Genomic DNA, 22,285 nt, shown 5'->3' with positions numbered 1-22,285 from the left:
AGGTTGCCCTTTTCTATATCATTGCCAACACTTGCTGTTTCTTGTGTTGATTTTAGCCATTCTGACAGGTGTAAGGTTTTTCATTGTAGGGTTTGTTTGTTTGTTTGTTTTTAAAGATTTTATTTATTTATTTGAGAGAGAGCATTAGCTGGGTTGGGGTACAGATTTTCCAACCCATGAATGTGGATGTTTTTCTATTTCTTTGTGTTGTCTTTAATTTCTTTCATCAGTGTTTTACAGTTTTCAGAGTGTACAAATCTTTCACCTCTTTGGCTAGGTTTATTCCTAGATATCTTACTGTTTTGATGCAATTGTAAGTGGGATTGAATGCTTAATTTCTCTTTCTGCCACTTCCTTATTGTTGTATAGAAATGCAACAGATTCTTTTAAAAAAAAGAAAAGATCTTATTTATTTTTTACAGAGAGGGAGAGCACAAACAGGGTTGGGGCAGAAGGAGAGGAAAAGGGAGAAGCAGACTCCCTGCTGAGCAGCCTGATGCAGGGCTCCATTCCAGGACCCTGAGATCATGACCCAAGCCAAGGCAGAGGCTTAACCAACTGAGCCACCCAGGCACCACTAGAAGTACAACAGATTTCTATACATTGATTTTGTATGCTACAACTACACTCCATTCATGTATCAGTTCTAGCAGTTTTTTTGGTGGAGTCTTTTGGGTTTCTTATATAGAGTACCATGTCACTTACAGGTAGTGAAGGTTTTACTTATTCCTTGCTGATTTGGATGCCTTTTATTTCTTTTTGTTGTCTGATTGCTGTGGCTAGGACTTCCAGGACTGTGTTCAGTAACAGTGGTGGGAGTGGACATCCCTGTCTTGTCCCTAACCATTCAGGAAAACCTCTCAGTTTTTCCCCATTGAGGATGATATTAGCTGTGGGTTTTTCATATATGACCTTTATTGTGTTGAGGTATGTTCCCTCTAAACTTATTTTATTAAGGGTTTTTATCATGAATGGATGTTGTATTTTGTCAGATGCTTTTTTTCTTTGCATCTATTGAATGATCATATTGTTCTTATCCTTTATTAATGCAGTGTATCATATTGATTGATTTGTGAATATTGAACCACCCTTGCAACCATGAATAAATCCCACTTGATCAATGTAAATGATTCTTTTAATGTATTGTTGGATTCAGTTTGCTAGAGTTTTATTGAGAATTTTTGCATCCATGTTCATCAGTGATTTGGCCTGTAGTTCTCTTTTTTAGTGGAGTCTTTACCTGGTTTTGGCATAGAGTAATGCTGGCCTCATAGAATGAATTTGGAAGTTTTCCTCCCTTTTCTATTTTTTGAAATAGTTTGAGAAGAGTTGGTATTTAACTTTCTTTAACTTTTTGGTAGAATTCACCTGTGAAGTCATCTGGCCCTGGCTTTTTGTGTTTGGGGAATTTTTTGATTGCTGATTCAATTTCTTTGCTTGTTACTGGTCTGTTCAAGTTTTCTATTTCTAACTGTTTCAGAGAAACCTTGACTTTTTATTGGGATCTCATTAAATTGATAAATTTACTTAGAAAAAAATGACATCTTAATGATGTTAAAATGTTCCAAGAAAGTTCCAGTATACTTTTTTTTGTTGTTGTTAATTTGAGACAGAGAACACATGGGCTAACACAAGCAGGGGGAGAGGCAGAGGGAGAGGGAAAAGCTCAGTCCAACACAGGTCTTGATCCCTAGACCTGGAGATCATGACTTGAGCTGAGGGCAGATGCTTAACTGACTGAGCCAGCAGGCACCACTAAAATGCTTCTTAACTACACAAAAGTGGGGAACCTGGGTTCTGTGAGCCTGTGGGTGCAGCAATGGCACAAGCTCTGTTGAAATTTTTTGTCTCTCTTCTTCTTAGAGAAGTTCATTGTATGCTCTGTCTCCTAGTAATGCTGAAGGCATGGATTATGTATGATTTTATTTTTGCTTTTGTTATTTTATGGTTCTCAGAGAAGATGTGTGGAGAGATTCAGATTCAGGGGGGGTCACCATTAATATCCATGTGCCAGATTCTCCCTCGAGTCTTTCCTTGTTTTTTGTTTTTTGTTTTTTTTTTAAGTACCACCAGAGGTGTATCTTTGCTATTAATTTTTTTAATGACTTTTATAATTTACTGATCTTTTCTATTAAACCTAAGTTTTCTCTTTCATCAGTTTTTGCTATTTATTATTTCTTTCTATTTTCTTTTGTTCTTTTTCTAACTTTTTATGTTGGATTATTGTTTATTTTCAGTCTTTTTTCTTTTCTAAGATACTCGTTTGGGATGATAAATTTCTATGTACCCTCCCTTTGACTGAATCCCACAAGTTGTGATATGCAACATTGTCATTACTATCAAGTTCTAAGTATTTTTAAAATTCCATTATGAGTTTTTTTTTGACTCCTGAATTATTTAATATGTTTTTAGACTTTCAGACAAATGTTTGAAACAAATGTAGTTCAATTTTATTTTTTAATTGAAATACTCTAACTCAGTACCCTGTAATCTGGATCATGCCTGTGATATTAAATGTGTTACCACTTGTTTTATGATTTAGCACAAGGGCCATTTAAAAAATTTATTCTATGTGTACTTGATAAGAATGGGTAAGCTCCGTTTGGGAGGTCTTTCGTTCTAAATATGTCCATCTAATTAAGTTTACTAATTGTATCATTCAGATCCTTTAAGACTTGGCTGATATCTTTGTCTTATTGGCCTAGGGGTAACTGAGGAGTTACTGGTTATGTGCTTAAAGTCTTCTATTCTGGTAGTGGATTCGTATGTGTTACCTTATAGTGCTATCAATTTTTTATTTTTGTATTTTAAAACTAGGTAGGTACATACAAGATTAGAATTTAGTCAATTTTTAAAGGGTATCTGAGTGGCTCGGTGGGTTAAGTCTCTGCCTTTGGCTCAGGTCATGATCTCAGTGTCCTGGGATGGAGCCCTGCGTTGGGCTCTCTGCTCATCCGGAAGCCTACTTCCCCCTCTCTCTTTGCCTGCCTCTCTGCCTACTAGTGATCTCTCTCTGTCAAATAAATAAATAAAATCTTAAAAAATATATATATTTAGAATTTATTCAACTTTTAGTCAGTTGAAACTCTAATCATTAGGTAGTTACTTTAATAATGCTTTTTGTCTTAAATTCTATTTTTTTATATTAATAAAATTTCCATGTGTTTCTTTTGTTTAGTGTTTATCTAGGATATCTTTTCTCATGTGTTTACTTTTAGACTTCCTACATCCTTTTATATTTCATGTGTACCCCATGGTGCATATCCAGTTTTGTTTTATGTTATAATATTTGGGGCATGTAGGCTGTTGGTCAGGGTGTTTCAGTTTTCCTCAAAGTGGGTTCTCCAGGAAGCTACTTCAAACCCATCCACATCACGGTTTCTGGGTTCCAACTAAAGCCAGAAGAAAGCAAACCCCAAAGAATGACCATTTTCAAACCTCTGCTTTTGTCCTATGGCCAAAGTTATTCAAATAGCCAAGCCCTGCTTCAGAGAGTGAAGAAATAAATTCAATCTTTTTTTTTTTTAAGATTTTAAAAATTTATTTGAGAAAGAGAGAGAAAGCACAAGCAGGGGGAGAGACAGAGGAAGAAGTAGGGAGCCTGATGTGGGACTTGATCCCAGGAACCCAGGATCATGACCTGACTAAAGGCAAGTGTTTAACAGACTGAGCCACTCAAGCACCCTAAATTCTACTTCTTGATGGGCGGAACAGCATAGGTATGTACATACAGAGACAGGGGAATTATTGTAGCTATCTCTGCAAATAAGTTATCACAAACCTCTTTTATATTTTGCATCTCTCTGTATCTCTGCTATAGTGTGGGCAATTATACTTGGTTAAGTCACTATGTGAAATGCAAACAAATACAATTGTGAATGATAGAGAAGTACAGCTGAAATTTTTCTTACCCTCTTTGCATTAGCTAGGGTAGACCATTACTGCAACAAATAAAACCAAGCATGTATAATGACTCAAAAAAAATTTTTTTTTGTTTCTTCTCTAACAGTACTGGGAATGTAAATAGGTCCTCAGAGAACTTTCAGTGTGCAGTCACTTAAGGACCCAGGCTGATGGAAACTCTGCCATCTTCAACTTACGGGTTCCAAAGTTGCCGAAGAAGTGGTCTCTGTCCCAGCCAGCTAGATGGGAAAAGAATAGGAAGGAGCACAGGTAAGAGGTTTAAGTGACACACATTATTTCTGCTCACATTTTATCACCTAGAAACTCAATCGCATGTAGACACCTAACAGCAGGTACAATGTTATTCAAGGAGAAACTCATAAAAATGGTGTAAAACATGAAATGAAAATTTAGAACAAAATTAAATTAGGCTCTGCCACTTATAAACTGTGAGACCTTGGGCAAATTACTTGACCTTTCTAAGCCTCTGTTTCTTTCTTCATTAATGTAAGGGGTGTAGTACATTTATCTCTTAGAAATTTGGATTTTAAAAGTGAAATAAGGCATAAAAACTCTTAGTAGGCACTCAATAGCATATAGAAAGTACTCAGTAAACATAAGTTATCAACATTACTAATATCATGATGGTTATTTGTTGAATCATTGGTATACCATTTCCTGAATATCAAACATGAATGCTACCAGTGGCAGACATATTAAATAATATAGAAATTTAAAATTTTATTAATAAAAATTAGAATTCCTATTTTATTAACAAGTGCAGATTTAGGGATGGAAAATATGTTTTTTTTTAAACAGAGTCATTCAGAAGATATAAAATGTCACAAGGCATCTTTGAGTCTTTAAGGAGGTATTTCTCAAAAAAGATCTAAGAAGTCCACAGCTATTCAGTCAAAAAGAAGACTGCTTGCATAGACTGGTTTAGAAGGACTCTGTGGTGGTCACTGCTCTCAGAGTTTTGAGGCCAGTCTCTCACATGTTGTCCCATCCAATTCTGTCTGTAATAGGCAAATTATATGATTTTATTAAGTTTAGTGGGGTGACACACTGCACATCAAACAGAACTTTGTAGACATCCTTTTTAACCAGGGAGCTCTTTCCTTTCAAGTGCCCTTAAAAGAGCCTGCCAGTTCTCTCCCACTACCTCTCTTGCTTGTTTCTCCAATATACCTCTTCCCTGTTGCCCTGGATCTTCCTTTTGGGTTACTCTATTACTCTCTTTTGTAAACAACATAACTTTCTCGTGCTCCTGTTGTATCCACCTTACTTACACTTCCAGTCACCAAAACAAAGGAGTGTCGTTAGAAGTTTTGAAAGGAAAAGGGGGAAAAAAAAAAAAAGAAGTTTGAAAGGGACAAGATTATACATAACTTAGTTGATATTTTTGCAATCACAGAAAAAAAGTATAACTTAGAGGGGCACCTGGGTGGGTCAGTGGGTTAAGCCTCTGCCTTCAGCCAAGGTCATGATCCCAGGGTCCTGGGATCGAGCCCCGCGTCAGGCTCTCTGTTCAGCAGGGAGCCTGTTTCCCCTCCTCTCTCTCTGCCTGCCTCTCTGCCTACTTGTGATCTCTGTCTGTTAAATAAATAAATAAAATCTTCAAAAAAATTTAAAAAAAAAAAGTATAACTTAGAAAGTTAATTTTCTAGACAGTTGTCCCAGTTATCCTTAACATCTCCTTCTTGGTCTCCCCCTGTTCACTTACTGAACACAGTGGCATTTGACACAGTCTTCTCACCCCAACTCTTGCCTTTGTCTTTTGACCTCTCAGTTTCTTAAGGTCCTCATCTAAAATGACCTGCCCCTGTACTCCATTTAAAGTCCTCTAACTCGTATGGCCACGCCTGAAGCTGCTCCACCCTCGTAATTCCCCTGTCAGATACCCTACTCTCAAACCACCACGTCCCACCTTTCCAGCTCAGTCTCATCTGTTCACACTATAAGTACATGCCAATCTTCTCCAGACCTTCAGTCCATTACTGTTTTAACTTTTCCTTTCTCCATGAGCCGCCCTCTTGTCTTTGATTCAAATTCCATTATTTCAGTCGTTGTCATGCAAATAACAACCTGTACTTTCACTGCATTTGTCTGGCAAAATGTTATTTCTGCAAACACTCAACTATCTTCCTCTGTGCTACCTACCCTCACTCTGGTGCCTCTGAAGAAAACCATCCAAAGGAACAAATTTGTGGCACTTTTATTTTGAGTTCCAGCCTCAGTTGGGCCCTCAGCTTTGCCCTAAATTCTCCCATTTCCCCTGTGGCAACTCATTGTCCCCAGCCCTTTCTACTCTATCCAACCTTGAACACTAACACTTTCCCTTCACACTTAGTATTTAACAATCCCATTCTTCCCCCACCCCCGAGGGAGTAATTCACACTGAAACCCCCAAAACTTCTGCCATCAGAGCTACAGCCTACCTGGGTCTGAGTCCTTGTCTTCTAAGAATCTTACATTATTCATTCTTTCTCTCCCTTCCTCTGTTCTATCCCTCCCACTAACATTTACAAATATTCTAATATCTCACAACTTTAAATATTCCTGGACCTTAATTCCAAACAAATTCCTCTTAGCCATCAAAATTCTAGAAAGAAATATCTAAGCTTGTTGCCTCAAATTCCTTTCCTTCCAAATACCCTGTAAACCACACTAAACCACCTTTGGTCCTTTCTACTTTAAAATTGTACTCACTCTAAAGTGACCAGTGACCTCCATATTGCTAAATCAAATGCATGTCCTCTGGTCCTAATCTCATTTGACTTTCAGCAAGTCAAACTGTTAACCATTTATTCCCCCTCCTTCATTCTGTCTTCCTTTGGCTTCTGTACCTACAGATTCTCTTGATATCCTCTTATTCTGGCAGTTTCTTAGTATCTTTGTTAACTCTTCCTTCTTCAGTGGACCCTCAGATGTTGGAGTTCTCCAGGACTTGTTTTACTTAGTTCTCAATTTGTATTCTTTCTCTAAGTGTTTTCATATTCAAATACAAGAGTTTCTCAAAGTGTGGTTCATGGGCCAGCATGTATCAGGATCACTAGCAGAAGATGAAGTGGGGAAATGTGGGTTGTGGGGAGGGGAAAGAGGTGTTAAAGCAGATTCCTAGGCCCCATGGTAGACCTACCAAATTAACTCTGTGGGTAAGGACTGGGAATCTGCATTTTAAATAATTCTCCATGTCATGCTCATACTGACTAAAATTTGGAACCACTAACTTGATTTGCTACATTAACAAGAACAGCTCAACATCTCCATCTGGTGACATACTAACACCAATGCCTTATTTTCTCAAATGTTAGTTAACTTAAAAATATGAAAACCAGAAAGGAAATAAGAAGCAGAAGATATGAATGATCTATCTGCCCCATGAGTAATCAAGATTAGATTATGTTATCTTTTGGCTTTTCTAGCTCCAAATGAAAACTCATCTTTATTCGTAAGTTTCAAGTTTTAATCCTTATCCAACTAAATAAAAACACAAGAATTGAAATGACTGTTTCATCACATGAAGTCTCTTAAAATGGAACCAAGGACATCTTATGGATTTTCAAAGTTAGCTTTCCCTTGGTTAGCTAATAAAAAGCATTCTACTTTCCACTAAAAATTTAACATGGGTCCTTATAATTTTATCTAAAATGTATTGTTAAATTGTTATCTTAGTTAAGGTAATAACTATTCATTGTAAAGCAATTTGTAGAAGATAAATAATTAATGAAGGAAATGAAGTTCACTCATAATCTCACTACCAAGATATAATAGTTAAATTTGGGATATTATTTCTTTTTTTCTGTGCATGAATGGATTTTTCCACTGAATAATTTGAAAATATTTTTTCACTTTGTACTTGACTTAATTTGCTACCAGCTCTGCAGTTCTTTTCTTAGGAGTGAGAGCCGGTGGGGGAGGGGGCATGTGTGCCAGAGGGAGAGGAATAGAGGAGTCTTAAGCAGCCTTCATGCCCAGTATGGATCCCAATGCAGGGTTCGATCTCATGACCCTGCGATCATGACCTTAGCCAAAATCAAGAGTCAGATACTTAACTGACTCAGCTACCCATGTGTCCCAGTTTTTTCCTTTTTTTTTTTTCAAAGATTTTATTTATTTGACAGACAGAGATCACAAGTAGGCAGAGAGGCAGATAGGGAGAGAGGAGGAAGCAGGCTCCCTGCCGAGCAGAGAACCTGATGTGGGGCTCGATCCCAGGACCCTGGGATCATGACCCGAGCCGAAGGCAGAGGCTTTAACCCACTGAGCCACCCGGATGCCCCTTCTTTCCTATTTTTAATCATATGTTTTATTACTTGTATCCAAGGTTTAGCAAACAAAGGCCTCAGGGTTTTATTGAATTTGATTACACTTTGATTGCTTCAAGTCTCAGATAAAGTTATATACTATTGGTATATTGGTATATAATATTAGTAATATTATTATAATGTATTATAGTAATAATTACACATAATGTATATAATATTAATATTAATGTATATATTATACATATTATAATGTACATTAATGTATATAATATATAATGTATGTTATATTAGATATATAGTATATATAATGTATATATTAGATGTATAACAACTTAATATTTACATATACTACAAAGTGATCAACACAATAAGTCTAGTTACTGTCACCATATAATTGATTCAATTCACCCTTTCACATACCCAACCCACTTCCCCTCTGATAACCACCAGTCTGTTCTCTGTACCTATGAGGGCTTTTTTTCCACATTCAGTATACAAGTAACATCATATGGCATTTATCTTTCTCTGACTTATCTCATTTAGCCTCATACTCGTAAGGTCCATCCATGGCAAGATCTCCTTCTTTTTATGGCTGAGTAGTATTCCATTGTGTAAATGTACCACATCATCAGAACAGTAAGGAGGTTCCTCAAAAAGTTAAAAATAGAACTACCCTATGACCCAGCAATTGCACTATTAAGTTTTTACTCAAAGGATACAAAAACACATATTCAAAGGAATACATGCACCCTGATGTTGAAAACAGCATTATCAATAATAGCCAAACTCTGGAAAGAGCCCAAGTGTTCACTGACTGATGAATGGACAAAGGTGTGTGTGTGTGTGTATACATATAAAATGGAATGTTGTTTAGCCATCAAAAAGAATGAAATCTTGCCATTTGCAACAACCTGGATGGAACTAGAGTGTATTATGCTAAGCGAAGTAAGTCAGAGAAAGACAAATACCATAGGATTTCTCTTGTGTGGAATTGAAGAAACAAAAGAGATGAACATAGTGGAAGGGAAGGAAAAATAAGATGAAAACAGAGAGGAAGGCAAACCATAAGAGTTGCTTTTAACTACAGAGAACAAACTGAGGGTTGCTGAAGGGGAAGTGGGTGGGAGGATGTGCTAAATGTATAGGCATGAAGGAGGGCACTTGTGATGAGCACTGGGTGTTACATTTAAGTGATAAATTACTAAATTCTATTCCTGAAACCAACATGACACTGGATGTTAACTTGAATTAAAGAAAAACTTGGAAAAAAATTGGAAAATATATATATATACCACATTATCTGTATCCATCTATCCATCAACAGTTAGGTTTCCATTATCTTGGCTATTATAAATAATGCTTAAATGAACTCAGTGCTGATTCTTGGAAGACATTAATACTCTTCCATATTTGCTCATTTACTCTGTTACCTGGATTCCTGACAAAATGTCCTCTCATTTTCTTTAGTAACCAGTGGTGTAGAATCTTGTCAAGATCATTTGAAGGCCTAAATACCACATTCCTTCTTTGCTTATTGTTTCAAAGAACTAAGGTGATAGTCTCTTAGAAAACTTTCTAGTAGATAAACTAATGATGGACTCACACCTTGAGGTATCAGTGAGTTTAATGGATTATAAGCAAGGAAAAGTCAGGTCAACCAGTAAGAATAGCATCTACGAGGATACAGAGGGATAAAAGTATGTAACACGTTTCGGGAAATGCAGTGTGGCCACGGGTGAGACTGGCAGGGGAGGAAAAGTATAAGGAGGATCAATCAGAGAGACAACTTGGGACCCATTGTGAACTATAATAACCATAATTGTGAACCATTGATGGAGCATTTATTATGTGCCAGGTACTGTACTGATGCTTTGCAAACATTTCTTTGAATCTTTTCAATAATGAAAAATTTGTAAAGTTCACGGTATCCTAATGAACAAATTTGATTTTTCTAATTTTTTTTTTTCAAATATGGCAGCTTCCCTTCAATTTAAGTATTTAATCCAAGAACTTGGTCTTCCACATTAACCCAAACTTTATTATGTGAAGCTCATGTTTTTGTCAGGCCAGTACTCCTCTCCTTCCCTCCTTCTTTTGGTAAAATTTTGTCTCCATCTCCCTCGCTATAAAAGTGGGCACAAATCACATTAACTCATCTCCACCAGCTTCCTGCGTCTCTGAGAGGTGAGAGTCAGAAGCTGCCACAGCGCCACTGTGGGGAGAAAAGCTGACATACGGAGGCAGGGATGGGCTGTGTTGAGCAACAGTCCTGCAATGTATCTGCCTCCTCCACCCTTGTTTTTCTTTTTGTCCCTTGTACTCTGAGTGTATCTTAGTGGCTAAGAGTTAATTCTGGAGACATTTGGGTCAAAAGCTGGAATTGCCACTTAAACTAGTTAGGCCCCAGTGGTAAAGTGGGAATGTGGTGAGAACGAAATGGGATTATGAGTCTAAGTCATTTAGCACACACAATGTGTTCACTAAGATGTAGGGCAAGTGGAAGAAGGAGCAGTTAGAATGACAAGAAGCCCGTTTACCTCCCCTTAACAACTGAAACTTTGTACTCCTGTCTCCATGAAATTGGGATTTACTTTAAAATATATGAACAAAGAGAAATAAAGAATAGAGCAAAAGATGTGCCAAATCTTGATAACAGTTAAGCAGATGAGTCACTGTGCTAGACTCTACTTTTAAATTTTTTATAATCTTTTTTGAAGGAAGTTTCCTTGAGAATATCATGCAGTTTCTCTTTTCAGTCCTGCTGATATAAACAGCATTGATTTTCAAATGTTGGATCCACCTTGCATTCCTACAGTAGATGTAGTTTGATCAAAAAAGAGTTGTTCCTTTGAAGGATTTAAGAATCTGGCTTGTTAGTTTTCATATGGGATTCTTGAGACAGATGGCCTGTGGTTTCCCTAATTGTAACTGTGCCAACCTTTGGTGTGGGGCTGTGTTCACCTCAATGGATGAATTAGATGGTGTGTTTCTTTGTTTTCTACACTCTGGAGGAATTTTTGTGGGATTGATGCTATTTCTTCCTTAAGTAATTTGACCTCAGTTATAATTACACTTTCCTTTTAAATCCTTGAGCTGTTATTCATTAGACTGCATACTTTTTTGTATATGTTGAAATAATTTTAAAAATACTTCAAGAAAGTAGGCAAAAAACCAAAAAAATGAGAATATGTGTAACTTTCTTAGCTAAGTGCAAAGTAATCATTTCATCCTAATGACTACACTAAAAACCTCACCTGTGGTCTGGACAGCAATCCTTTACCCACAAACTTTCATCACTACTGGCATTACCAGGCAGGAATAACTTCCCAGACACTGTGCTAGATGTATTACATATATCATTTCCTTTAATCATCACCGTATGCCTCTCAGTAGACACCAGTTACTGCCTCCCACATTTTAGGAGAAAGTCAAACAATGTCCAGGATCTTGGACTCAAACTCCAGAAGTCTGACTGCGAAGAGTATGCTCTTCACCCATTCATGCCTGTATGTCATGGAGAGGCAGCACAGCCTGGCAGGGATGGGAAAAGAGACCTAATCAGGGCTCCAACCTACCTCTGCCTCTAACTGGCTGTGAGAGCTTAGAAAAATCACATCATCTTCCTTGCCCTTGTGTCTTTGATGACAGAATGCAGGGTGTTGTCCAGGAAGTTATTTTGAAACTCTACCTGTCAGGCCTTGGAGTTTGGAGGCATCACCTGGGGTCAGGCAGGACAAGGAGCTTTTCCTTCTTCTATATTACATATTGGCCTTTTATAGAATTTCATTTAATGGTTCTGAGGCTTTAAAATTTTGAAACCATCTGACTATTCTTCAACTTCTGAGATTCTTCTGCAATGATTCTACAGAATCACTACAGAGTCATTTAGATGAATGATTCTACAAATATTCTATGATTCTATTTTCTATCCAATTAAGCTATTAAGCTCTAAATTAGATCTAACCACAGAAATGTCCAACAAACACACCCAAATGTTAATTTCTCTATAATTTTTCTATAATAAATTCTTCACTTTTAGAATGATACCCAGATACCTCCTCAACTTCTACCACAGGATAAATCCCATTTAGAACTTATGTCTCCTATAACATGACACTCCCCAGTATGTTATAGTACTACTCTCTCCTTACATTACTTTTCATTTATGTTCAGTTGTGTTCAGCACAGATGCTGATATACTGTACAAGCCCTCAAGTGACTGCAGAATCTGGATAACAATAAACTCATTCCTCAAAAGTTTAAAAATCAAAGAAAGCATCAGACAAAATGTAAGTTTTTATGAGACTTCACATTTTGAAATACATAACATAGCACAAACACACTATTTACATCACAAGTTCTTTTTACAAAATATGTGTTGAAAGAATACTGTTCGAGATCATGATCTTAAAATACCTGTTAGAGTTCAAAAGGGACTTATGGAATCTAATCTCCAGAAATCCACCATATGGTGATATAAATAAAAGCTGAACATCAGGGCTTACTCATACATAAAAATACGAATTCTCTATCCCAGTGGTCAGCAAACAATGGCCTGTGGGCCAAATCCAGCTGGTGGCCTGTTTTTGTACAGCTGCAAGCTAAACATGGTTTTTTGACATTTTTAAAAGTTAAAAAAAAAAACAAACACTTAAACTAAACAATAAAGAATATGCAACAGAGACCCCTGTGGCCTGCAAATATTTACTATGTGACTTTTTACAGAAAGTTTGCTGACCTCTGCATTACACGAAACCAGCTGAAAGAGCTAGCTACTAGAATATACGGAGCATTTAAAAAAACACCACTGTAATGTGCCAGTACCATCAGCACTACTCATTTCTAAAATGAGGCACTTCTGTTTGAATATGTACATTTCCGAAACATAATTACATCTGGAAGGTAGCTCTGCTACTTAACTCTAGCCCTTTGTAATTAGGCCTCTGCATGAAATCACATTCTTAGGGGCTGAAGTAAACAAGCACAAAGTACTTCAGCTGTCAGTCATTGATCTCATCAGTAGTTTGACCACTTATGGTCTTAAATGTTAATAGAATCCATAATTTAGGTATTGCCAATAGAAGGTGATATTGTTGTATTATTTAAATAACATAGATAAAAACATGTTTAGATATCCCAATTCATTATTTTCAGAAGTAAGGGTTAACTAGTTAACTTAGTAGCTACTTATTTTAAAAAACAAGAAATGGAAAAAACAAAAATGTAAAACTGCAGCAAAAGGCTTTAGAATGCAAAGACTGGGATCGCTTAGCAATGGTTCCCAAGCTGGCCTAGGCTTCTCATGTGAAAGTTAGTTGGAAATAGTTGCTATGGGAACTTTTCAGATTTTTCATAAAAAGAATGATGGGTCCATAAGCAAATGCTTTAAAAGTAAAACCAGGTCAGAGCTGCTCAACACACAAGTTTTCCATGTCTTGGTTAAACAACTCCTGGTCAGTAGGCTACATTCATGCCACAAAACAAGTATTGTACTGGATGCTTTTCCTTCTTCAAGTCAGGCTGGGTAAGCATCACATCACGAAGACATCTCTATGATGCCGAGTTTCAAAATGCTCAGTGAATGCTGAGGTAGATGATTTTCAAACGAAGATCTTCTATACCCTGATTCGATCAGGACTAGCTTCTTTCTGTATCCTCCTCCTGGGAAATATCTTCCGCTTAAGTGCAATTAACTAGAATATCAAACACAGAAAATATATTTTAATTCTCCATGTTGACAAACTTTAAACTTAGAATCCTATGACCTCTATCATTTCCACAGTCTTCTACATTAAAAAACAACAACAACAACAAAAAAAGACAAAAAATAGAGCAAACAAGTCTTCATCATTCCTCCCCAAAATAAAACCAACTACTACTTTCATTATAGGGTCAATATGCCTAAATATATGCCCACAAAATATTTGAACACACAAGGACTAAAATTATTTTGGCCCATAAAGACCTTTTAACTACATATTTTTACACAGTGATTACCAAACATATTTACTTTTTATTAACATATAATGTAATAATTGTTTCAGGGGTACAGGTCTGTGAATGATCAGTTTTATACAATTCACCGCACTCACTGAGCACATACCCTCCCAATGTCCTTAATCCAGTGACTCTATCCCTCCCCCGCCCTCTCCTGCCCCCAGCAACCCTCAATTTGTTTCCTGAGATTAAGAGTCTCTTATGATTTGTCTTCCTTCCCGGTCCCATCTTGTTTCACTTTTTCCCTCCCTTCCCCCCATAACCCCCACCCTGTCCCTCAAATTTCTCATATCAGAGAGATCATGATAATTGTCTTTCTCTGACTGTCTTATTTCGCTTAGGGTAACACCCTCTAGTTCCATCCATGTCATTGTTGCAAATGGCAAGATTTCAGGGGTTTTGATGGCTGCATCGTATTCCATTATAGATATATACCACTTCTTTATTGATTCATCTCTATTAATGAACATCTAGGCTCTTTCCAGTCTTGCTATTGTGGACATTGCTGCTATAAACATTCGGGTGCACATGCCCCTTCAGATCACTACATTTGTATCTTCAGGGTAAATACCAGTAGCGTAATTGCTGGGTCGCAGGGTAGCTCTATTTCAACTGTTTGAGGAAACCCCATACTGGTGTATTTTCCAGGGTGGCTGCACCAGCTGGCATTCCCACCAGTAATGTAGGCAGGTTCCCCTTTATCTGTATCTTCACCAAAAACCTGCCGTTTCCTGACTGGTTAATTTTAGCCATTCTGACTGGTGTGAGGTGGTATCTCATTGTGGTTTTGATTTGTATTTCCCTGATGCCAAGTGATGTGGAGCACTTTTTCATGTGTCTACTGGCCATTTGGATGTCTTCTTTGCAGAAATGTCTGTTGATGTCTTCTGCCCATTTCTTGATTTGATTATTTGTTCTTTGGGTGTTGAGTTTTAGAAGTTTTTTTTTTTTTTTTTTAAGATTTTCTTTATTTGACAGAGAGAGATAACAAGCAGACAGAGAGGCAGGCACAGAATAGGGTGGGGGAAGCAGGCTCCCCGCTGAGCAGAAGGCAGAGGTTTAACCTACTGAGCCACCCAGGTGCCCCGAGTTTGATAAGTTCTTAATAGATTTTAGATACTAGCTCTTTATCTGGTATGTCATTTGCAAATACCTTCTCCCATTATGCTGGCTGTCTTTTGGTTTTGTTGACTGTTTCCTTTGGTGTGCAAAAGCTTTTGATCAGGATGAAGTCTCAATAGTTCATTTTTGCCCTTCCTTCCCTTGCCTTTGGCAATGTTTCTAGGAAGAAGTTGCTGCAGCTGAGGTCTAAAAGGTTGCTGCCTGTGTTCTTCTCAAGGATTTTGATGGATTCCTGTTCACATTGAGGTCTTTCATCCATTTGAGGTCTGTTTTTGTGTGTGGTGTAAGAAAATGGTCCACTTTCATTCTGCATGTGGTTGTCCAATTTTCCCAACACCATTTATTGAAGAGACTGTCTTTTTTCCACTGGAAATTCTTTCCTGCTTTGTCAAAGATTAGTTGACCATGGAGTTGAGGGTCCATTTCTGGGCTCTCTATTCTGTTCCATTTATCTATGTGTCTATTTTTAGGCCAGTACCATACTGTCTGGATAATTACAGCTTTGTATTACAGCTTGAAGTCTGCAATCGTGATGCCACCCACTTTGGTTTTCTTTTTCAACATTCCTCGGGCTATTCAGGGTCTTTTCTGATTCCATATAAATTTTAGGATTATTTGTTCCATTTCTTTGAATCAAATTGACAGTATTTTGATAGGGACTGCATTAAACGTGTAGATAGCTCTATGCAGCATAAACATTTTCACAATATTTGTTCTTCCAATCCATGAACATGGAATGTTTTTCCATTTATTTCTGTCTTCTTCAATTTCTGAGTATAGATTCTTTGCCTCTTTGGTTAGGTTTATTCCTAGGTATCTTATGGTTTTGGGTGCAATTGTAAATGGGATCGACTCCTTAATTTCTCTTCCTTCTGTCTTGTTGTGTATAGAAATGCAACTGATTTGTGTAAATTTTATATCCTGACACTTTACTTTTTTATCCTGAGTTCTAGCAGTGTTGGAGTGGAGTCTTTTGGGTTTTCCACATAAAGTATATCATCTGCACAGTAAGAGTTTAATTAATTTTTGCTGATTTGGAAGCCTTTTATTTCTTTTTGTTGTCTGACTGCTGAGGCTACGACTTCTAGTACTATGTCGAATAGCAGTGGTGAAAGTGGACAGCCCTGCTGTGCTCCTGTCCTCAGAGGAAAAGCTTTCAGTTTTTCAACATTGAGAATGATATTCACTGTGGATTTTCATAGATGGCTTTGATAATATTGAGATATGTACTATCTATCCCTACACTGTGAAGAGTTTATTTTTTTTTTTAAGATTTTATTTATCTGACAGACAGAGATCACAAGCAGGCAGAGAGGCAGGCTGAGAGAGAGGGAGAAGCAGGCTCCCTGCCGAGCAGAGGGCCCGATGCAGGGCTCGATCCCAGGACCCTGAGATCATGACCCGAGCCAAAGGCAGAGGCTTTAACCCACTGAGCCACCCAGGCGCGCCAACTGTTAAGAGTTTTGATCAGGGAAGGTTGCTGTACTTTGTCAAATGCTTTTACAGCATCTACTGAGGGTATCATATCGTTCCTGTTCTTTTTTATTAATGTCTTATATCACATTGATTGGATGTTGAACCAAACTTGCAACCCAGGAATAAATCCCACATGGTTGTGGTGAATAATCCTTTTAATGTACTGTTGGATCCTACTGGCTAGTATTTTGCTAAGAATTTTTGCATCCATGTTCATCAGGGATATTGGTCTGTAATTCACCTTTTTGATGGGGTCTTTGGTTTTGGGATCAAGGTAATGCTGGCCTCATAAAATGAGTTTGGAAGTTTTCCTTCCATTTCTATTTTTTGGAACAGTTTCAGGAGAATAGGTGTTAATTCTTCTTTAAATGTTTGGTAGAATTCCTGTGGGAAGCCATCTGGCCCTGGGCTCTTTGTTGGGAGATTTTTTTTAAAGATTTTATTTATTTATTTGACAGACAGAGATCACAAGTAGGCAGAGAGAGAGAGGAAGGGAAGCAGGCTCCCTGCTAAGCAGAGAGGCCGATGCAGGGCTCGATCCCAGGACCCTGAGACCATGACGTGAGCCAAAGGCAGAGGCTTAACCCACTGAGCCACCCAGGTGCCCCTGTTGGGAGATTTTTGATAACTGCTTCAGTCTCCTTACTGATTATAGATCTGTTCAGGTTTTCTGTTTCTTCCTGGTTCAGTTTTGGTAGTTTATATGTCTCCAGGAATGTATCCATTTATTCCAGATTGTCAAATTTGCTGATGTATAGTTGCTCATAATATGTTCTTATAATTATCTGTGTTTCTTTGGTGTTGGTTGTGATTTCTCCTCTTTCATTCATGGTTTTATTAATTTGGGTCCTTTCTCTTTTCTTCTTGGTTAAGTCTGGCCAGGAGTTTATCGATCTTATTATTTCAAAGAACCAGCTCCCAGTTTCATTGATCTGTTCTACTGTTCTTTTGGTTTCTATTTCATTGATTTCTTCTCTGGTCTTTATTATTTCTCTTCTCCTGCTGGGTTCAGGGTTTCTTTGCTCTTTTCCAGCTCTTTTAGGTGTAGGGTTAGGTTGTGTTTTTGAGACCTTTCTTGTTTCTTGAGAAAGGCTTGTATGGCTATATACTTTCTCTCAGGACCGCCTTTGCTGTATCCCAAAGATTTTGAACAGTTGTGTTTTCATTTTCTTTTGTTTCCATGCATTTTTAAAATTCTTCTTTAATTTCCTGGTTGACCCATTCATTCTTTATTAGGATGCTCTTTAGCATCCATGTGTTTCAGTTCTTTCCAACTTCCCTCTTGTGGTTGAATTCTAGTTTCAAAGCCCTGTGGTCTGAAAATATGCAGGGAATGATCCCAGTCTTTTGACACTGATTGAGACCTGATTTGTAAGCCAGGATGGGATCTATTCTGGAGAATGTTCCATGTGCACTAGAAAAGAAGGTGTATTCTGTTGCTTTGGGATGGAATGTTGTCAATATATCTGTGATGTCCATCTGATCCAGTATATCATTTAAAGCCTTTATTTCCTTGTTAATCTTTTGCTTAGACAGTCCCTCCATTTCAGTGGGGGGGGGGGGGTGTTCAAGTGTTCTACTATTATTGTATTATTGTTGATGTGTTTCTTTGATTTTGATTTTGTTGTTAATTGGTTTTTATAACTGGCTACTCCCATGTTAGGGGCATAGATATTTAAAATTGTTAGATCTTGTTGGACAGTCCCTTTAAGTATGATATAGTATCCTTCCTCATCTCTTATTATAGTCTTTGGCTGATATAAGGCTTGCCACCCCAGCTTTCTTTTGATGTCCATTAGCATGGTAAATTGTTTTCTACCCACTCATTTTAAATCTGGAGGCGTCTTTGGTTCTAAAATGAGTTTCTTGTAGATGGCATATAGATGGGTCTTGTTTTTTTTAATCCATCCTGATACCCTGTGTCTTTTAATTGGGGCATTTAGCCCATTTACATTCAGAGTAACTACTGAAAGATACGAATTTAGTGCCATTGTACTGCCTGTAAGGTAACTGTTACTGTATATTGTCTCTGATCCTTTCTGGTCTGTTACTTTTAGGCTCTCTTTGCTTAGAGGACCCATTTCAGTATTTCCTGTAGGGCTGGTTTGGTGTTTGCAAATTCTTTTAGCTTCTGTTTGTCCTGGAAGCTTTTTACCTCTCCTTCTATTTTCAATGACAGCCTACCTGGATATAGTATTCTTGGCTGCATATTTTTCTCATTTAGTGCCTGAATATATCATGCCGGTCCTTTCCGGCCTGCCAGGTCTCTGCGGAGAGGTCTGCTGCCAATCTAACATTTTCTACCATTGTAGGTTACAGACCTCTTGTCCCAAGCTGCTTTCAGGATTTCCTCTTTGTCACTGAGGCTTTTGAGAACAACGGGACAGAGAGGAAAGAGGATTGATTCTTCCCCTCTTTTCTCCCTCCTTGCCTCTCTGCTTCCCTCTTCTCTATGGGTGTAAGTGACACAGAGGAAAGACTGGCACTCCTGTTCCTTCCCACTGCTGTCAGCTGCTCCTTCCAGCCAACCTGTCTTTTCTCCTCATTGCAGGCAGGCACACTGCTGACTCCTAATTCCTCAGTGACCTCTGTTCTAGAGCAGGGAGAGTTTTACTAGCCCAGAATAACGGCAATCAGAACAGAACTGATATTGCTAGGAAGTAGATGAAGATTTAAACTGCAGTCCTGCTTACCTACCCAATCTCCCATGTTTTTATTTCCTTCCATTTATGGTAAGAAGCCCAGGCACTGTTTATTTCTAACGTTCTCAATACTTCAGCCTCCTTCTCCTTCCCAGTTTAAGTAAACTCAGTGCAAGTTTCCCATAATTGACAGCTAGAAAGGCTCCACTCAACAGTCACCTCAGGTGGAGGCTGAGGTGAGGTCTACTTAACCCAGGTAAGTCAGGTCAGCCCAGACACCACTCCCTTTCTCTTAAGACCATTTCATGCCTACACCAAGTAAGGATTCTATGGTCCCTTTCTTTTACCTCACTAACCTCCCTTCTACTCATGGGACTTCACTTGAAGAAGGCTGTGTACATGTGCCTGCAAGGAGAGAAATTCCAGCAAGTCAAAGGAAATGTAATTGGGAGAAATGTGAGCACAAATGGGCACTGTCCACAGAAGAGTAGGAGGTCTGAAGATAAGTCACTGCGGTCACTTTTAGAAAGGTTGTAAGAAAAGAAAAATCAAAAAACCATACAAAATCAGTATCAGATGAGGATTCTAGGTGGGTCTTTTGGTTAGAAATAGAGGTTTTCAGTTTTACCTTGATGTCTACAAGTTAATCTACTGAGTTCCAGGTAAAAAGAATACTGAAAGTGCATCTAGAAGATTAATGAATAAAAGGCTATTATGTTTGCTGCCTGAATATTATGAAGTCTGTTTGACATATTAATATCTGAGTTAGAAGCTAAAAGAAAAAGTTAAAATTTTCCTGTGAATTCATATCACTTTTTAAAGAATCAGATATTCTTATACTAAAAAATGTTTGGGGGCACCTGGGTAGCTCAATGGGTTAAGCCTCTACCTTCAGCTCAGGTCATGATCTCAGGGTCCTGGGATCGAGCCCTGCATCAGGCTCTCTGTTCAGCAGGGAGCCTGCTTCCCCTTCTCTCTCTGCCTGCCTACTTGTGATCTCTCTCTGTGTCAAGTAAATACATAAAAATATTTAAATCCATCCATCCATACATACATACATACATAATAAATAATGTTTGATCCTCACATAAAATATGTAAGACTTACCTGTTCAGCAAAAAATGAGAATATAGTAAACATAATCAATGTTGCCAGCACACAGTGAGTCCAAAACTTCAATTTGTCTCGATATGTTCTCCTGTTCAGAGAAAGAAGAAAGCAAATATGTAGTTCTGTGCATAGTCCCACTATATCAGAATTAATTATATACTAGTTTAGCCTAAGTTGTGAAACACAAAAACATTGTCTGGAGACAATTTGAAAATGTTAATACAATGTATATTTCTACATTAGATCAGATTTTTCATTACATCAGAGTAAATATTATATTTGAATTATAAAAGTTACCCAGGCAGAGGATAGGACTTCAAAAGAAAATTACTTTTAGCATTAAACAAAAGTACACTTTCATTCCTATCCATTTCTTCACAGTCACTTAATCAACACTTTCTGTGGATGTAGACAGATAAACAAGAAGTTCTTGCTCTAAACCGTAAGCGTGGGGAGTCACTGACATGCAGATGACTAGCCATCACACAAAATGGAACAAAAAATGTAGTATCAAAAGCAAAGTCTTATGGAAAAACAGAGAAATGAGGAAAGCACTTCAGATCCGGTAATATTTCATTTAAGCCTTGCAGCGGGGTGGGGGACCTTAAATGAAAGCATTTAACGGAGTAAGGCAGTGAGCATCATAGAGGAGCAGGCTGAGTCATGTAGAAATGAGTGAAGTCTGGCCTAGGGACATCAGGAAGAGAGCTAAAGCCATGGCAAGGCAGGTGGGCATAAACTGCAGGTATTCTGGAAAAATATGCAATGGGGTTTGGACATAATACTCTAGTGGGAAAGTGTATGAAATGGCAGGTATGGGTGTATGTGTGACAACTGGAATAAAAATGGTGGCCATCTGAAGGATGCATGTCAGGTGACCAGAGGTGACCAGGCAGCCAGCTGTGTTAGTCTGGGTATGAAAACAAAATGAAGACAAGTGAGAGAAAGAAAACAAGCAACAGAAGAGATAATCTAAGAGTAGAATCAACTGGACTTGAAGATAGGTTATTGGGATTAGAGGCAGTAGAGAAGTTTCCTCATCTGTACTGTGGAAGTAATAATTTATTATGAAGACTAAACATATGCTTAACATAAGGCTTAGAAGATATTCTAATAGCCATCAATGCAGGCCTCTGTGCTGAGTTCCAGATTCTCTTTTACAGCTTATCTTGTGTAGATGTCTCTACTTCAAGTCCCATATTGATAATAGTACCTCCAATTTTCTCCTGAATTTCCTATGTCTCATAACAGGATCACAACTAGTGCAGTTAGTTCTAATGTCTATGGTGTCATTCAGAATCGATATGTAATTTAGAGAGATAAGAAGCCAGAAGCTCTAATACAGTTAAGCTGTCCCAGCAACCAGAGAACCTGATAATAGCTGAAGGTTCCCTCAGCCATTCATCCACTGAGCATGTATTATGTGCTAGAAAGGCACTGTGCATTCAGAGAAGAGTAAGACACCATCTCTGCCCATGAAGAGAGCTTATAGTCAATCAGGAGGGGCAAACGCACCAAACAGACTACTGTACAGTGTAGAAAGTGTTATACCCAAGGAAGGAGAACAGGAAGAAAGCCTATTGGGAAACCAGAGGAAGGTGACAGGCTACTCAACCACAATGTCATGAAAGGAAAGAAAAAGTGAAGTTTCTAGAAGGCAAGGTGGTAGTGGAGGCCCAGCATTAAGAAAAGACAGAGATGCTGAACAGGATGAAGAAAATGAAGCCCCCCAGTTCAGAGAATTCCACCTGATTCATCCTTATT

At 38.0% G+C, this 22,285-nt stretch overlaps 1 protein-coding gene across 3 annotated transcripts in view; it reads right to left on the bottom strand.

Annotated features, from left to right (window-relative positions):
• Positions 1-12,087: 12,087 nt before the first annotated feature.
• GNPTAB (N-acetylglucosamine-1-phosphate transferase subunits alpha and beta) overlaps positions 12,088-22,285 on the bottom strand; it is a 76,344-nt gene continuing 66,146 nt past the window's right edge. For all 3 annotated transcript variants that reach the window (XM_032346597.1, XM_032346596.1, XM_032346599.1), the window contains 2 exons: positions 20,519-20,609; positions 12,088-13,867 (listed from right to left, as the gene is read on the bottom strand). In XM_032346597.1, coding sequence (XP_032202488.1) covers positions 13,790-13,867; positions 20,519-20,609 — 169 coding nt within the window. In that variant the 3' untranslated portion in view covers positions 12,088-13,789. The remainder of the gene's footprint in view (positions 13,868-20,518; positions 20,610-22,285) is intronic.

Source organism: Mustela erminea, chromosome 6 (assembly GCF_009829155.1).
Source record: "Mustela erminea isolate mMusErm1 chromosome 6, mMusErm1.Pri, whole genome shotgun sequence".
In the NCBI taxonomy this organism is placed as follows: domain Eukaryota; kingdom Metazoa; phylum Chordata; class Mammalia; order Carnivora; family Mustelidae; genus Mustela; species Mustela erminea.
Note: the sequence above shows the minus strand (reverse complement) of the source record. Positions and strands in the feature narration are given on the sequence as shown.